We start from the raw sequence: 16042 nt of genomic DNA on the forward strand, positions 1-16042 counted from the left end.
GGGAGCGGGCGCTGTGGGGTCTGAGGTTCCACCCCCTCTGTGCCCAGCCCACGCTGTCCCCGGTCAGATGCGACCTCAGATCACACCTGACCCACTGACCGCTGAGAATATCTGTCCGCGGAGGGAAAGAATAAATCAGGTTCCCTCAGGAAAGGGGGATCAGTGAGAGCCCAGCACTTTCTTCAGATTAAGGGATGATACATATGATATATGATAGATGATATGACATATATGATATAAATAAATAAATAAATAAATATTAGGGCACCCTGTTACACCTAAAGTGCGGCCTTTCTAGGGTCTCCACTGACCATCTAGAGTGTTTCAGGGGGGTGTCTCCCCTCTGGCTGGTCAGGATTCTAATATTACCCGCACTGTGAGGCCTGTGCATCCTCCAGCCTGTTCTCAGCACCCTGCCAGCTGTTTTCTATCCTTTCCCAGCCTTGCCCCGCACCTTAGTTTTCTGCCAAATTCTCTGTGACCTCATGCAGGTTTCTAAGGCTTCTTCTCTGCCCATACCCCACTTTGTCAGGACCACACAGGAATTCCAGAGTGTACTTAACTCTTGAATGAGGAGGGGTTAGCGCTGACACCCCCAACTCCCATTTCCCCAGCCCCTCAACTTTCTCCACCTCTCCAATCACGGCAGTTGAAATCCCTATAACTTTTGATTCCCTCAAAATTTAACTACTAATAGCCTACTGTTGACCAGAATCCTTACCAATAACATAAACAGTTGATTACATTTTTTGTTTGTATTATATACTGTATTCTTCCAATTAAGGTAGAGAAAAAAATGTTAGTAATGAACAAGAAACAAATATACATATACACTTACAGCACTGTACTGTAGGTATTGAAAAAATTCACATATAACTGGACCCATGCAGTTCAAACCTGTGTTGTTCAAGGGTCAACCATATAGCATGAAATCTCAGACCTGATTTAAAGCAGAAGGAAAATCCTATGTAAAGCAGGAGGAACCCCTTCTATAACAGGACTCACTTGAGTTAGGGAAGTTATTTTGTGAGCTGAAAGAGAGGGAAGAAAAATCCCCAAATGACAGCCTCCACTCATTTTATAGATTACCTCTATTTCCAATAGAGGGCGTCAGCTTTCTGCTGGATATCTGTTTTACCGCGTGGAGTTTACTCACTGGAAGAACGATGGGTTTCCCTGACTTTATTTGGAGAACAGAAGAGAGAGTGGGGAAAGGAATTTAACGTGTGTGCTGCAAACCTGACTGGGAGGGACATTTTGAGAAATGGGATAGAGCTTTCAGGAAGTGAAAGGAGGCAGAGTTTCATCTGAGCGGAGTAGGTATCAGTACATGTTTATACAGTTTATACAGTTACACAGAAGAGAGGGAAAACAAATGAGGAAAAGGACTATGGAAACAGCAGGAGCAAATTACTTCAGATGTCAACACCATAGGTCATTAAGGAAATACAAATGAAACCACCATGAGATACCAATCTACATCTACCAAGATCACTATTTTCAAAAGGGTAAAATAAGTTGTTGCCGAGGCTGTGGAGAAACGTGAACCCTTGTACACTTCTTATGAGCATATAAAATGTTGCAAAGTGAGAAGGCAGAATACGGCTTCTCATTAAGCTTAATAGAGACAGGTCATCTGACCAAAAAAAAATTCCATTCCTGGGCATATACTGCAACAAATGGAAAGCAGGGACTCAAATCTATACTTGTACACCCATGTTCATAGCAGCATTAATCACAACAGCCAGAAAGTGGAAACAACCCAGCGTCCGTCAATAGATGAATGGATAAAATGTGGCATGCCCAAACAATGGAATATTTTTTAGTGGTAAGAAGCAATAAAATGCTGAAACATGCCATAAGATGAATGAACCTTGAAAACATTATGCTAAGTGATATAAGCCAGGCACGGAAGGATAAAGATATGGTTCCATGAATACTAATATCTAGAATAAACAAGCTCACAAAAACAGAATGATGAGAGATTCCTAGGGGCTGGAGTGAAGGGTGAATGGGGAGTTATTGCCTAATGGATACACAATTTATGTTTGAAATTACAAAAAAAAACTTTGGAAATAGTGGCAGTAGGTACACAGCATTACAAATTTACCTGATGCTACTGAATTATATACTTGAAAATTATTTACATGGCAAAGTTAATATTACATAAAATTTACGACTCTCCCACCCCTCTCAAAAATACCCAAACTGAGTGATATTATCCACTTCCCAAGTTCAAAATTTTCCTTCTGTTATACTATTTCAGAATGTCATCAACTTTTCCACTGATGAAGCTAAAACAGTATACTCTTTGTGTAAACACATAAATAACGTTCGTGTTAGGACTCATAGGATTGTGGTTTCCAGGATCTAACTGCCCCACTCTACACAGAATAATAAATTTATATCAAGCATCTGAAAATTTGTATTCCCTTAAATACTAACAGCTGGTGGAAGAAATGATTAATTTCATGTAGAGAACAGAGTCATACAGTCACAGTCAGATTAGAAAATATGTTTTCCTTGCCAAGAAATGAAACAAAACCGAGAGATGCGAGTATCGCTGAAAATGAGCACAAAAGGGCTGAATGTTGGGAAACACGAAGACAAAAACATGGAGGCATCCACCAGCCACTGGCCTGGAATAGCAAATAGAGTCATCCAAACAAACAAAAGAGAAGACAGTGAGTAAAAGAAGAAAAAAGCACTCACAAGGATCAAAATGGTACAAGTGGCCCTGGCCTCGGGAGAAGGTCTGGGAGCAAAGCTGTGGCTGTGAATGTGTTGGACTCGCTGTTTGTGCCTGAGTAGGAAAAGGACCACTGAGCCACTGGCCCAGGCCATGAGACTCAAACACACAAAATCAGTTATGAAGAATATTGCTACAACCACAAATTGGAGAAATCTGTCTGGATTGAGTGAGGAACAGTATACATAACTTACTCTCACACTAAAATTTTTGCCACTCATAGGACTAATCATTTTGATAGGAACAAAAATATTTACCAACAGATGCAGGATCCAGCAAAGGAGACAGCAGAAACCAATGAACATTGGGGATCTTATTCTGAGCTCCAGCCACCTAGAGAAATTGGAACATAGTTTAATGGTCTGAAAGACACCGAGAAGTGTGGTAGTGCTGAGGGAAACCCCTCTGGCCACTCTATGGAAATAGAAAAGAAGTTTACATCCAGTCTCATTCAGGAAATATTTTGATCTAAAGGCTGCCATGGTCTGAGGGATCCCTCTCAATAAAAGCACCAAGGAGTTGGCTAAGACCAGTTGATTGAGAATCAAGTCTGTGGGTCTCACCTTGTGTCCAGTGAGAAGTGTGAAGTTATAAAGACACAGGAGAGAGGCGTTTGCAAGGATTCCCACTCCCAGCTGAGTGAGGAAGAGGATTCCTATTTCCCACTTGGTGGCAGCCATCGCATCAATATCTACGAGACATTGATTTTAGTTGAAGCCAGGTGAATGGCAGTACAAGAAAAACAAAAAAAATTTTGTGATAAACTGTGGTGCATCCAGACAATGGAACATTATTCAGTACTAAAATGAATTGAACTATCAAGCCATGAAAAGACACGCAGAAAACTCAAATGCGTATTACTAAGTGAAAGAAGCCGTTCCAAAAAAAAACTACACACTGTAGGATTCCAACTATGTGACACTCTGGAAAAGCAAAACTATGCAGACAATTAAAAGATCCGTGGTCGACCAGGATTGGAGAGGAAGGGGAGGGGATAATAAATAGGCATGCATAGAGGATTTGGGGGGCAGTGAAAATATGCTCTGTGATATTATAATAATAGATATTACTGTAGGATATTATAGTAATGGATTGTCCACCCACAGAATTTACAAAACTAAGAATGAATTCTAAAGTAAACTCTGGACTTTGGGTGATTATAATGTATCAAGGTAGTGTCATCCTTGGTAAAAAAAAAAAAAAAAAGTACCATCCTGGTAAGTGATGCTAATAATGGAAGAGGCTATACATGTAGGGAGGCAGGAGATACAAAGGAAATATCTGTGCTTTCCTCAATTTTGTTGTGAACCTAAAACTCCTAAAAAAAAAAAAAAAGAAAAAAGAAAGTCTTTTTTTCAACATTTATTTATTTTTGGGACAGAGAGAGACAGAGCATGAACGGGGGAGGGGCAGAGAGAGAGGGAGACACAGAATCGGAAACAGGCTCCAGGCTCTGAGCCATCAGCCCAGAGCCTGACACGGGGCTCAAACTCACGGACTGTGAGATCGTGACCTGGCTGAAGTCGGACGCTCAACCGACTGCGCCACCCAGGCGCCCCGAAAAGAAAGTCTTAAAACAATGAAGTATGTGACCATCACCATCACTTGAAAACACTTTGGAGGTCTACCTACAGGAGCCGAGTAAACACATCATGGCTCACCTGCACAATAGAGTTTTCTATGCCTGCAAATTGAGTGAGGAGGATCTCTACAGTCTGACCTACGGTTATAAACTGTATGTATTCTGAAATGAAAAGCTAGATGGAGAGCTCTGTGTAGAGAATGCTAAAGGTTTTTTTCCCATGTATATGGAGGAATGAAAATGTAGCCACAGAACATACATAGGAATGGGGCAGATTTTAAAGCTAGTTTTTAGAGAAAAATCTTGTTATACTGTTTTATTTGTACAAATGTACACATATCATATAATTATTAAACAATTTTAAGGCAAACTAATGTTTTAAAATACAAAATTCAAAGGTTAAGAAGTAACTGAATACCCCATTGGCTTTCTTTCTATGTCAAAGAGACATTTTGAGTGACTCGAAAATATGGGATTGGCTTTATTTTCCTAGGAAGTTCTATTAAGGTAAAACTACCTGCAAGGAAATCTTAAAGTCTGTGTATGTATTTTACTAAAAAGTATTGGGATGCTATTTTGGAAACAAATATATTACTATGAATGGAAAATAAAGCTTTCTATGTCAGGAAAAAATAAATATATAACCTAAGAACTTGAACAAAACTAAAACACGTATTTGGTAGGAACAATTGATATTAACTCATATAGTATTTGATTTTAAACATATATGCATTTTTCCCGCAAACTGAAAAAAAATTAGAAATTATGGACAATGCTGTAACAATGCCTACTTCTAGCACCCAGTTTATGGTCTCTTAATCCATTTTCCTGTGTACGTAAAGAGTGTCTTGAGGGAAGTGGGGGGCTTATTCGCGGACTAGGGCAGGAACTTTCCAAGATACAACTGAAACTTCTTGTCATAAAAGGGAAGCAAGGAAAGAACACTGAGGTCACTTCTTAGAGGTCACAGGATTCCACCTGACGAAGGTGCCCTTGCAAAGTTTTGGTACAACAGTGTAACTCCAAATGATTGATTTATGTAAACCAAATCCATATAAGTGACATAAAAATAAGTGCAAAACTGCTGGAAGATGTTGAGGAAGCAGTTAATTCCTGGAAAATGGATAAAGGGGAATATCAACTATTTCTCCTGCAATAGCAGTACGGACTATGTTTCACAGTAAGAAATCTCTGGGCAGTCCCCCCAAACTTGTCTGTTTTAAATGATACTTATTAATGTCAATGAAAACATTTTTCATCATGGTAAAAATAGATACAAAACAAAATAATAGAAAACTCAACAACAGTTTAGGGGAAACTTCCTCACAAGAACAATTCCTTCTTCCAGATGCAATGTTTCAATATTGGATGACAAAGTAGAAGAATGTGTCCATGTTCATGAAAATATGTTCATGATGTAGAGCACCTTACTGAGTCACCATCTTCCTGGCATGGTTGTTTCAACAAGGCAGGAATAACAGCTGTGAGATGTATTTCAGTTTCCATGATCAAGAACTGAAATGGTTACGCACTTGAGAAACACTCTGGAAACACAGAAATTGTTATTAGGATCAATAATATAATTTAGAATAGTCACACATCAAGACAGCCATTTTTTCCCCTTAAGATAGGCAACGGTCTTCTTAAATGTATAAGCAAAAATGCATTAGTGAAAGACAAATGGAATTTTGAAAACAATATTAAAAACTAAGCATCTGAGGAAAACACTGAATGAAAACCAGACACTGTATTTTAAATCAATCATAGTATTCATTTAGTATCAGAAGACTGTTGTCCTAGATGAAAATTTTTCCAGTCTTACTAATTCAATTCATACTATTAAGTATGTTGTCTCATAAGATTCCAAAGAAATATTAACATTTCTAAATTTCCTCCACAAATGTCAAAAATACACACAATTTAATGACACAACTTGCCTTAGTATATAAAGTATAACCAGAGGTTTCTATTGGCGAAAAGGAGCTTGCAAATTATGTTTGCAAATATTTTTATAGGATAAGTTTATAGGGGCTTATGTATGATAACACTAAATGATGAATTAGCTGGGAGAAGTGGTATTTTATATGCAGTACTAAAATATTTGGAGATTTGGTGAAGTCTTAAAAGACATTTCTAGCTTTCAATCTTAGAGAAAATAAATACTACATCTAAACATAAAGAATGTAAATCTCTTAGAAAAAATATAGTATGTTTGCATTAATTTTGCCTGAATAAATTACCAAGCATGTATCCAAACTTAAGAACTGAAAACATTTTTATCACACTTTTTTTAAGTTTATTTATTTTGAGAGAGAGCAAGCCGTGGAGGGGCAGAGAGAGAGGGAAAGAGAGAGAATCCCAAGCAGTCTCAGACTCACAAACTGTAAGATCATGACCTGAGCCAAAGTCAAGAATCAGATGCTTAACTGACTGAGCCACCCAGGAGCCCCTTATCACGCTTCTTAATAAAAAATGTAAGCCTTTTCATTTTTGTAGTATCTTTTACTGAAAGACTCCTAAAACCAATAGAAAATAAAACTTAAAAAATTAAACATGTAGAACATAAAAAAGGTAATTATAATAATCTCAGTGCTTCTTTTGGCAATGTAAACGAACAGGCAACTCTGAGAAAAGAACACATATATTAAAAAATGTATTTTTCTCATAAGTATCAGAAAAGGCCAAATTACAGTGCAAATGACACTGACATTTTCAAATATACATATACTCTTGCTGAAATCTCATTTTAAGTTTCCTCTGATAGAAAAATTGCATCATTTTTCATATCAAAAAAGATGCACAAATGGATATTTTAAAATCGGTCTGCTATCCTGTGAATTTTAAAAGTTAATATTTTGCTGCTGCTTCAACATCTCCACAACCAGGGTCCGAACACCCCACCCAGGTGACTGGGTGCATCAGTTGAAGGCTGGGCCCTGCCACAACTTCCTCGTCTTGCCTTTCCTGACTGTGACCTCGGGATATTCAGATGCGCCAGTGGAATCCCCCTTCACTGTCTCCCGTGTACTCCACCCTGACCCTCAAAAAAGGCGCTTGCCTAGAGGTCCTCCTCCATTTCCTCGTCCATCCTCCACCTTCTCCACCTGCTTGGTTGAGTCAACCCCCTTGGCTCTTCCACCAATGACCCCCTGGTGGTGTGCCCGGACGCTGTCTCTGTAGGACCCGTGACTATAATAAACTGTTTTTCTGGCCCTCTCTTGTGTCTGGCTGAACCTGACACACCATGTCATGACAGATACAGAACAGCTGCAAATTTAAAATGTTTTGAAAACCATTTAGAATACTGAATACATAACATTTTACCTGATATAGGTTTTTCTCTTGTTTTCTGGAATGATTGTGCAATTTGAGATTAAAGTAAATGCTGTGTAAAATACATTTCAATTCTATTTTAGTAACTGAAATAGAGCAGTTTGTATTTAAGTGTGGGGGAGACACCTCATGCTTGGTAAACAACCTAATGGACTAGTGATAAGAGAGTCCGTGGGGTGAATAGGAGGAAAACACCTCACTAGTAAGTATCCATCATATTCCTTGGACATTGATTAATATGTTTCATAAAAGAATGCAGAAGGTGAATTCACTCAGCCGTAAATCAGCAGATGTGACTTAAGAGAGATCTTAGTGACTGAATATAAATTGGTCTAGAAGGATCCTCCACAAGTGAAGCGGGGTTAACTGTCTGGGCTGGGAAGGAGGAAAGGGGCAGGGGAGGGGGTGTCAGAGTGGAAATCCACCTGAAATTTATGCATGAATTGATTTCCTAAAAATTTCATGGTGAAATTCGTAGTTTTTAAATTTAAAATTTTATAATTAAAAAAAGTTTGTTTATTTTAAGAGAGAGAGAGAGAGAGAGAGAGAGAGAGAGAGAGAACAAGGCAAGGGAGAGAGAGAATTCCAAGCAGGCTTGGTGCTGTTAGTGCAGAGCCTGACATGGGGCTCGATCTCATGAACGATGAGCTCATGACCTGAGCCCAAATCAAGACTTGGGGGCGGGGGAGGGGGGATGCCTGGGCGGCTCAGTCTGTTAAGCATCCGACTCTTGATGTTCCCTCTCTCTCTCTTTCTCTCTCTCTCTCTCAAAATAAATAAAACATTTTTTTTTAAAAGCCCACATGAGAGTCCTAAAATCTGAAATTGCCGTGGTTACTGATCATTCCAGCCCTTAAAGCCTTCAGAAGTACAAAGGCAATAAAGGATCATGACATTCCCATAATCACAGGGTGTTGGGCAACAAAGGGAGGATCCAAATTAAGTGACTCCTGCTCTTAGCGAGGGGGTGTGAACTTCCCCGTCAAACAAGTTCTCCAGTCAGAATTTTATTTGGTTTTATTCTTATCTTTTTAGTTTGATAAACACATCTTGGAGGGTAGAGAGAGCAATAGGTTAACAGCAGAAGGATGGGTTAACAGCAAGAAGCAATAGGTTAACTAGCAAGGCGCTTTTACCATCCGCTGGATTACACAGCAGGGTAACACTACTATTGGAAGACTACTGAAGTCTCTGATTATTCCTCCCTCCCTGCTCCAGCCCCAAATCCTACAACCATTAGGCACAGTGTTCTTCAAATAATAATTTAATTTCTTATTTTATTTTTTATTTTTTAAATTTAAATTCTAGTTAGTTAACATACAGTATAGTCTTGGCTTCAGGAGTAGAACCCAGTGATTCACCTCTTACGTTTGACACCCAGTGCTCATCCCGAAAAGTGCCCTCCTTAATGCCCATCACCCTTGTTTGTTTGTTTTAATGTTTTATTTTATTCTTGAGAGACAGAGCATGAGCAGGGGAGGGGCAGAGAGAGAGGGAGACACAGAATCCGAAGCAGGCTCCAGGCTCTGAGCTGTCAGCACAGAGCCCGGACATGTGGCTGGAACCCATGAACCTCGAGATCATGACCTGAGCCGAAGTCAGATGCCCAACGGACTGAACCACCCAAGTGTCCCTGCCCATCACCCTTTTAACCCATCCCCCACCTAGCTCCCCTCCAGAAATCTTCAGTTTCTTTTAGTTCTGTAAATGGAAGATAAATGTGGGGCACTTGTGTAGCTCAGTCGGTTAAGCATCAGACCAGCTCAGGTCATGATCTCACGGTTCATGAGTTAGAGCCCTACATCGGGCTCTGTGCTTGGCAGCTCAGAGCCTGGAGCCTACTTCAGATGCTGTCTTTCTCTCTCTCTCTGCCCCTTCCCTGCTCACACTCTGTCTCTCAAGAATAAAAATAAACATTAAAAAAATAACTTCAATTTAAAAAAAAGAAGATAAATGTTTACTCTCTTTTACCGATGTCAGAAAGTTTAGACCTATGTTACTACGCATCCATTTAGCACAACAGGCTCACAACAAAATATAACAAAATTAAATGTGCTAGCTCCTGGCACACAGACTGCAGTTAACAACTCAGGGCAGGGAGCTCAGCCTTATCATCTCTTCTCTGGTCATAGGTCTGCACTGGGAAATAGTAGAGTGAACACCGTGAGGTTTAGTCTCTTTGGGCAGGGATGAATAAAAGATTTCACAAAAGCTGTAACTGTGAGGAGAGAGGAAAGATGCCAGGCAGCCCTACGGAAGGCGAGCAAAAGGATGGTGTGTAGATGTTCTCAGAAAGAATCATTGCTCGCTCTATACAAAACTGTTTCAATCCCAGAAAACATACATACATGTACACATACACATTATTCTGTGGTTTTCCCTCTACTTTGTAGAATTCTCCTATGAATCTGACATTCTTCTAAAAAAGAAAAAAAATAGACACTTACCAGATGACATTTGCAATTAGGACGATGGGTGCTGCAGTAAGATGCGTGCCAGTGTGGAGAGCAGCGTCTGAACCTGATCTAAATGCTTGGGGTGCCGTGATCTCATCTCCTTGACCTCCTTGGTGGATAATTATTATCCTTTCACCTGTAATTTCAGTGACAACACCTACACAGGGAGTTGAGATTATCTTTCAAAAACATCTGCGGATTGTACAAATTATCGAAGGAGATCATGTTTAATTAGAAGGTTTTCTATTGAAGGTTGCAGAGATATCTAAGGAACAATTTGCCTCTGAAATGTTAAAAAAAAAATCTCAAGGAACACTGAGAATGCCAGAAAACATTAGGATCTGACAAGTTAGAGAATGAAACTGAGCACCTTCTTATCCAGGATTATTCTACATTTTGAAAATTTATCTTTTTTTTTAATATATGAAATTTATTGTCAAATTGGTTTCCATACAACACCCAGTGCTCATCCCAAAAGGTGCCCTCCTCAATACCCACCACCCACCCTCCCCTCCCTCCCACCCCCCATCAACCCTCAGTTTGTTCTCAGTTTTTAACAGTCTCTTATGCTTTGGCTCTCTCCCACTCTAACCTCTTTATGAAAATTTATCTCAAAATATAATTCCCTTCCATTCTTGAGCTCACTGCAGGTACTGAAATTGAAGGGACAGCAGCAAATGAGTAGAGATAAAAAGGATAGCTGGGTGCTTCAAATTAGCAGAAACCTGTGATGTTCTATCCATTAAGCATTCTCCAAGATATTTACTGAGGTTCTTATGTCTGTTGGGCACTTTGGTGGCTACGCTGGAGCGTCAGTGCACAAATATGGAGCCCATCTTCTAGTGGAGGGAAAGAAAGCATTAAAAAAATTAAGCCGTTAAATTCTTTAGTTTATTAGAAGGTGTTACGTTCTACAGAAAATGAAAACAATAACGCAGAGCCCGAATGATGAAAACTTTGGTGGTCGAGGAAGGGTTGCAACATTAAATTTGATGTTCATAGTAAGAATCGTAGGGAAGATGATACTGAAGCAAATATGTTAAAGAGGTGAGGGGCCACCCTCTTGAACCTTTATGTGTTCATTTTTAAATTCCATTAGTTCAGTAGAGGTCACCACAACTGATAGGAATACTATGGTGGTTCTCTAGACACGAAGGGGGTGGGGAGGTGGGCAGAAAGCACTTGTACGCTTTCTGGTATCATTTCCTATAAGGACAGGAATCTTATCATACCAGTGTCCCACCCTTATGACCTCACTTAACGTTTATGAAGAGGCCCTCTCTCTGTACAGCCACATTGGTGGTTAGATATTAAACTATTAAATTACTAATTTGGGGGCAGGAACAATCAGTCCGGAGCAGATTACCACAGGTGTGTGCTCCATATGGGAATCACTTCAATAGGATGTTTCCATTGCCCTTCTGCCTGGTCAGGCCAGGCCAGCGGATCATGCCATTGGTCACACCCATGAATTGGTAAAAACCCAAGTATAGAAGCACAAAGCATGCAATTTAGCCTAGTGCACCGATTTTTCTGTCTTCGATCAGAGTGGCCACCTTCTAAAAAGGATGCTGTTGGGGCGCCTGGGTGGCGCAGTCGGTTAAGCGTCCGACTTCAGCTCAGGTCACGATCTCGCGGTCCGTGAGTTCGAGCCCCGAGTCAGGCTCTGGGCTGATGGCTCGGAGCCTGGAGCCTGTTTCCGATTCTGTGTCTCCCTCTCTCTCTGCCCCTCCCCTGTTCATGCTCTGTCTCTCTCTGTCCCAAAAATAAATAAACGTTGAAAAAAAAATTTTTTTTAAAAAGGATGCTGTTTACTTTGGAACTGCCATCCATAGACCAAGCAGCTAGTTTTGGTTAATCAAGAGCAGTTGATAAGGCACAAGAAGCACAAAAGGCCATTGGATCTGGCACCTCCTTAGGAAGTTACTTTGCTGGCTGACAATTCTCTGACACCAGCTGGGTGCCCTACAAGTCAATCCTATTCTTTTTTTTTTTTTTTTTTTAATTTTTTTTTTCAACGTTTATTTATTTTGGGGACAGAGAGAGACAGAGCATGGACGGGGAAGGGGCAGAGAGAGAGAGGGAGACACAGAATGGGAAGCAGGCTCCAGGCTCTGAGCCATCAGCCCAGAGCCCGACGCGGGGCTCGAACTCACGGACCGCGAGATCGTGACCTGGCTGAAGTCGGACGCTTAACCGACTGCACCACCCAGGCGCCCCTAAGTCAATCCTATTCTGATACTACTTGGAGTCAGCGTGACTTCCCAGGTTTAAAGACTCAGTCTCACAAAACTTTTCTCACCGTGGACGCTAGTCAAAAGGCCAGAGTCCCCAGGCTACCCACACATTTTTCCAACCCAGCCACAAATTTGAGGGTTCCTATGACCTGCATCTCAATTTTGGTAATTTTTGAGACTGGGTCATGGAACTCAGGAAAACATTTTTCTTATATTTCCTGGCTTATTGTAAAGGCTACAACTGAAGAACAGCCAGATGGAAGCAATGCATTAGGCAAATTATGGGGGGATGGCCCTCCCCGGGCACACCACCCTCCCAGAAAGTCAATCGTGTTCACCAGCTCAGGTCTCTAAATCTTGTTATTCAAGAGATTTCAGAGATACGTCTTTAGATTCTCCCTCACCACCCAGTCTTCTGTTCTTTTCTGAGAACAGCCCATCACTTGCAGCCTTGCTAACTGGGTCCTGGGACGCCTGCCCCAACCAGGCTGGGCCAGTCAGCTTCCCTCCTGTGTAATCTAGAATATGGACTGTAGACTGAGGCCTGAGCATGCTGGGCACTGGGGTGAGGGTTGGTGTTTAGAAGGACATTGTTTCTATCCCAATGATCCCTGATGCAGATACAGGAAGACCAGGTAGGAAGAGAAGGAGCCAGAAAACTGCAGGGTCTTTGGAGAGGAGGAAGGGTGGCTCCTGTGACACTTATCAGCCAGGAATCAAGAAGGCTGGGTTCCCCCCACCCAGGGGTAGAGAGGTGAGCCCTTCCCCAGTGAGACCAGAAACCCACAGGTATTCAACATCACTTCCTGGTACAGGGCCCTTTGGTCCAGGTCCAGCTGTCCCCACTCTTCCTAGGTGAAGGTTATGGCCACATATTTGAAGGTATCCAAAACCTGGGAAGTCAAACAGATGTAGTGGCATTGGCCTTGTGCTGTTGGATAGGGATCAGAGCCTGTCAGTCTCGGGTGAAGGGGTAGAGAGACCCAGCCTCAGATCACCAAGGCCTATGCTGGGCTCAAGAGTTGGGGAAGGACACAGACTTCAGACCTAATGTAGTTGTGGCTGAGAGAAAACCCTCCCCTGGGGAATCCACTGGAGAGGACAGTGGCATTCCTATGAGGATTGTGGGGGCAGACAATAAGTGATCTGGGACATCAGAGGAACAGGGAATATGATTATGATAATTCCAACAAGGAGAACCACAGCAATGGTAGCTGAGCCTCCCTGGTCCTCACCAAGCCTCACAGACTAAAGACTTCACATGCTGTAGTAAAGGGATCATATGTGTTCAGCTCTGGAGCCAGACTCCTGCAGTTTGAATCTGTTCTAAACACTCAGCTACTGTGTCACCTTAAGTCACTTGATTTTCTTGAGCCATGATTCCTCATGAATATAACAATAGTTCTCACTTTATCAGGGTGTTACGAGAATTTTAAAATGTTGAAAATTCAGGGGTGCCTGGGCGGCATAGTTCATTAGGCATCTGACTTTAGCTTACGTCATGATCTCACGGTTCATGAGTTCTATACCCACGTCTGGCTCTGCGCCAACAACTCAGAGCCTGGAACCTGCCTTGGATTCTGTGTCTTCCTCTCTCTCTCTGCCCCTCCCCTGCTTGCACTCTGTGTGTGTCTCTCTCTCTCTCAAAAAGTAAATAAGCATTTAAAAAAATTTAAATGTTGAAAAAGCAAATGCTGGAGTGCCTGGCCAAGACAAATGCTCAGTGTGATTATCTTTATTAATCCACCCACAGCCCCCACAGTAAATACCAATGTAATTTCCATGTCACAGTCATGCTAGGCCAGAGGCTCAAGCAGAATATCAAGTCACACAGAGTGCCCAGTCTAAGAAGCTGATGTGGGATTTAAACTCAGATCCCTTTGGTTAAATCCAGCTCCCCCTGGCTGTGGTCAGGGAGGGCTGCAGTGGTGCACAAGTATCTCATCTCATGGTCCTCCATCATCCCAGTGAATCCCCAGAAACCAGGATGTGAAGTATATCTGATAATCGTCACTGCTAGCTCCATTTTAGCAACTGCAGACTATATTTCTGGGAACATGGGCAGAGGATTGGAACTGTCCTCACCTCACAAGAGAGGCACTGAGATGCTTGTCACTGGGGATACACATCGTAACTGAGCTCTCTCCAATTCCCTCAGTACAGGGGAGATAATGATAATGTTCCCACTTCAGACTGGAGGTAGTGGAAGCCAAGGGCAGTGAGGAGACTTCCGCAAGCCATGGAAGAGGTCCAGTTGGAATCCACAGAGGCCTCTGCAGCCCTGCCCCATCATTCAGACATCCCTATTGTGCGTGATGCAGTCAGTATCCATGTTTACTTTATTCATAAGCCAAAATGACACATGTAGCAACAGAGTCAGGGCTTCCTTTTCTTTCTTTGGGCTGTCCAGGACATCCAGGAGAGGCAACTGCATGTGTTATCACTGATGCGGTGGATTACAGCAAGTCTTAAGTACCTGATCGTGCAGCCTGCTGTGTCTTCTGAAGCTCATCTGGCTCAATCCCACCTGTACGTTTTTTTTAATTTAACGTTCATTTATTTTTGAGACAGAGAGGGACAGAGCATGAACAGGGGAGGGTCAGAGAGAGGGAGACACAGAATCAGAAACAGGCTCCAGGCTCTGAGCTGTCAGCACAGAGCCCGACGCGAGGCTCGAACTCACGAACCGCGAGATCATGCCCTAAGCCGAAGTCGGCCGCCCAACTGACCGAGCCACCCAGGCGCCCCCGACCTGTACATTTTAAATTTACAGTGGAATACAGCAAGGGCCTTTGGACTTTATGATTTGGTTGAAGAGAATCCTGCTTGCAACGGGCAATTCCATGTGCATGATGACCGGATGCACCATAGTGAAGCATTCATTCCCTTCTGTGGCACAGGGGCACAATAGGAGTTGTTTCAAAATGACTTACAAATCTATACTGCAGATGGATTGGACTTCCTGTAGACCCCCAGGAACCCACACTCACACAAATGACAAGAATGAATCTCAAATAATTATGTGGTATGAAATAAACCACAAAAGAGAATTATGATTTGTAAAAAAATCTACAAAAGGCAAACTAATTTATACTGAAATAAAGCAAATGATTGTCCAGGGAAGGGTGGTCATGGAAGGCACTGTGAGACGGATTATCTAGGAGCCAGGTGAAACTCTGGGAGTGATAGATGTTCACAATGATCATGGGGATAGTTTCACCATTGTATGTATATAAAATTGCACAATAAAATATATGAAGTTTATTGCCTGTCGATCTCACCTCAATAAAGCTCTGAAATAATTAGTTGCACGTAAAATTCTGGATTTCCCATACCTCTTAGGAACCCAGAAGATCTGAAAGTGCTACATTTTGTTAAATTTAATTTATTTTTGAGAGAGAGAGACAGAGTGTGAGCAGGGCAGGGGCAGAGAGAGAGAGAATCTGAAGCAGGCTCCAGGCTCTGAGCTGTCAGCACAGAGCCCGATGCCAGGCTTGAACTCATGAACTGTGAGATAATGACCCGAGCTGAAGTCAGATGCTTAATCGACTGAGCCACCCAGGCGCCCCTGAAAGTGCTACATTTATTTCACCATCCCTCTCTTCAGGTCTTGGAAGAAGCCCTGGCTTAGTGGCAATAACATAACATAACATAACATAACATAACATAACATAACATAACATAA

The 16042-nt window shown here is 41.8% G+C and overlaps 2 protein-coding genes across 3 annotated transcripts in view; both read right to left on the reverse strand.

Moving 5' to 3' along the window:
* The window catches only part of LOC121023360 (vomeronasal type-1 receptor 1), a 3835-nt gene extending 406 nt beyond the window's left edge, over positions 1 to 3429 (reverse strand). The window contains exon 1 of the mRNA XM_040465178.1: positions 2546 to 3429. Within this exon, the coding sequence (XP_040321112.1) occupies positions 2546 to 3429 (884 nt within the window). The remainder of the gene's footprint in view (positions 1 to 2545) is intronic.
* Positions 1 to 16042, reverse strand: part of LOC121023457 (zinc finger protein 304-like) — a 498588-nt gene that overhangs the window by 201270 nt on the left and 281276 nt on the right. The window lies entirely within an intron of this gene.

Source organism: Herpailurus yagouaroundi, unplaced genomic scaffold (genome assembly GCF_014898765.1).
Source record: "Herpailurus yagouaroundi ecotype Mexico unplaced genomic scaffold, PumYag 557, whole genome shotgun sequence".
NCBI classification, from domain to species: domain Eukaryota; kingdom Metazoa; phylum Chordata; class Mammalia; order Carnivora; family Felidae; genus Herpailurus; species Herpailurus yagouaroundi.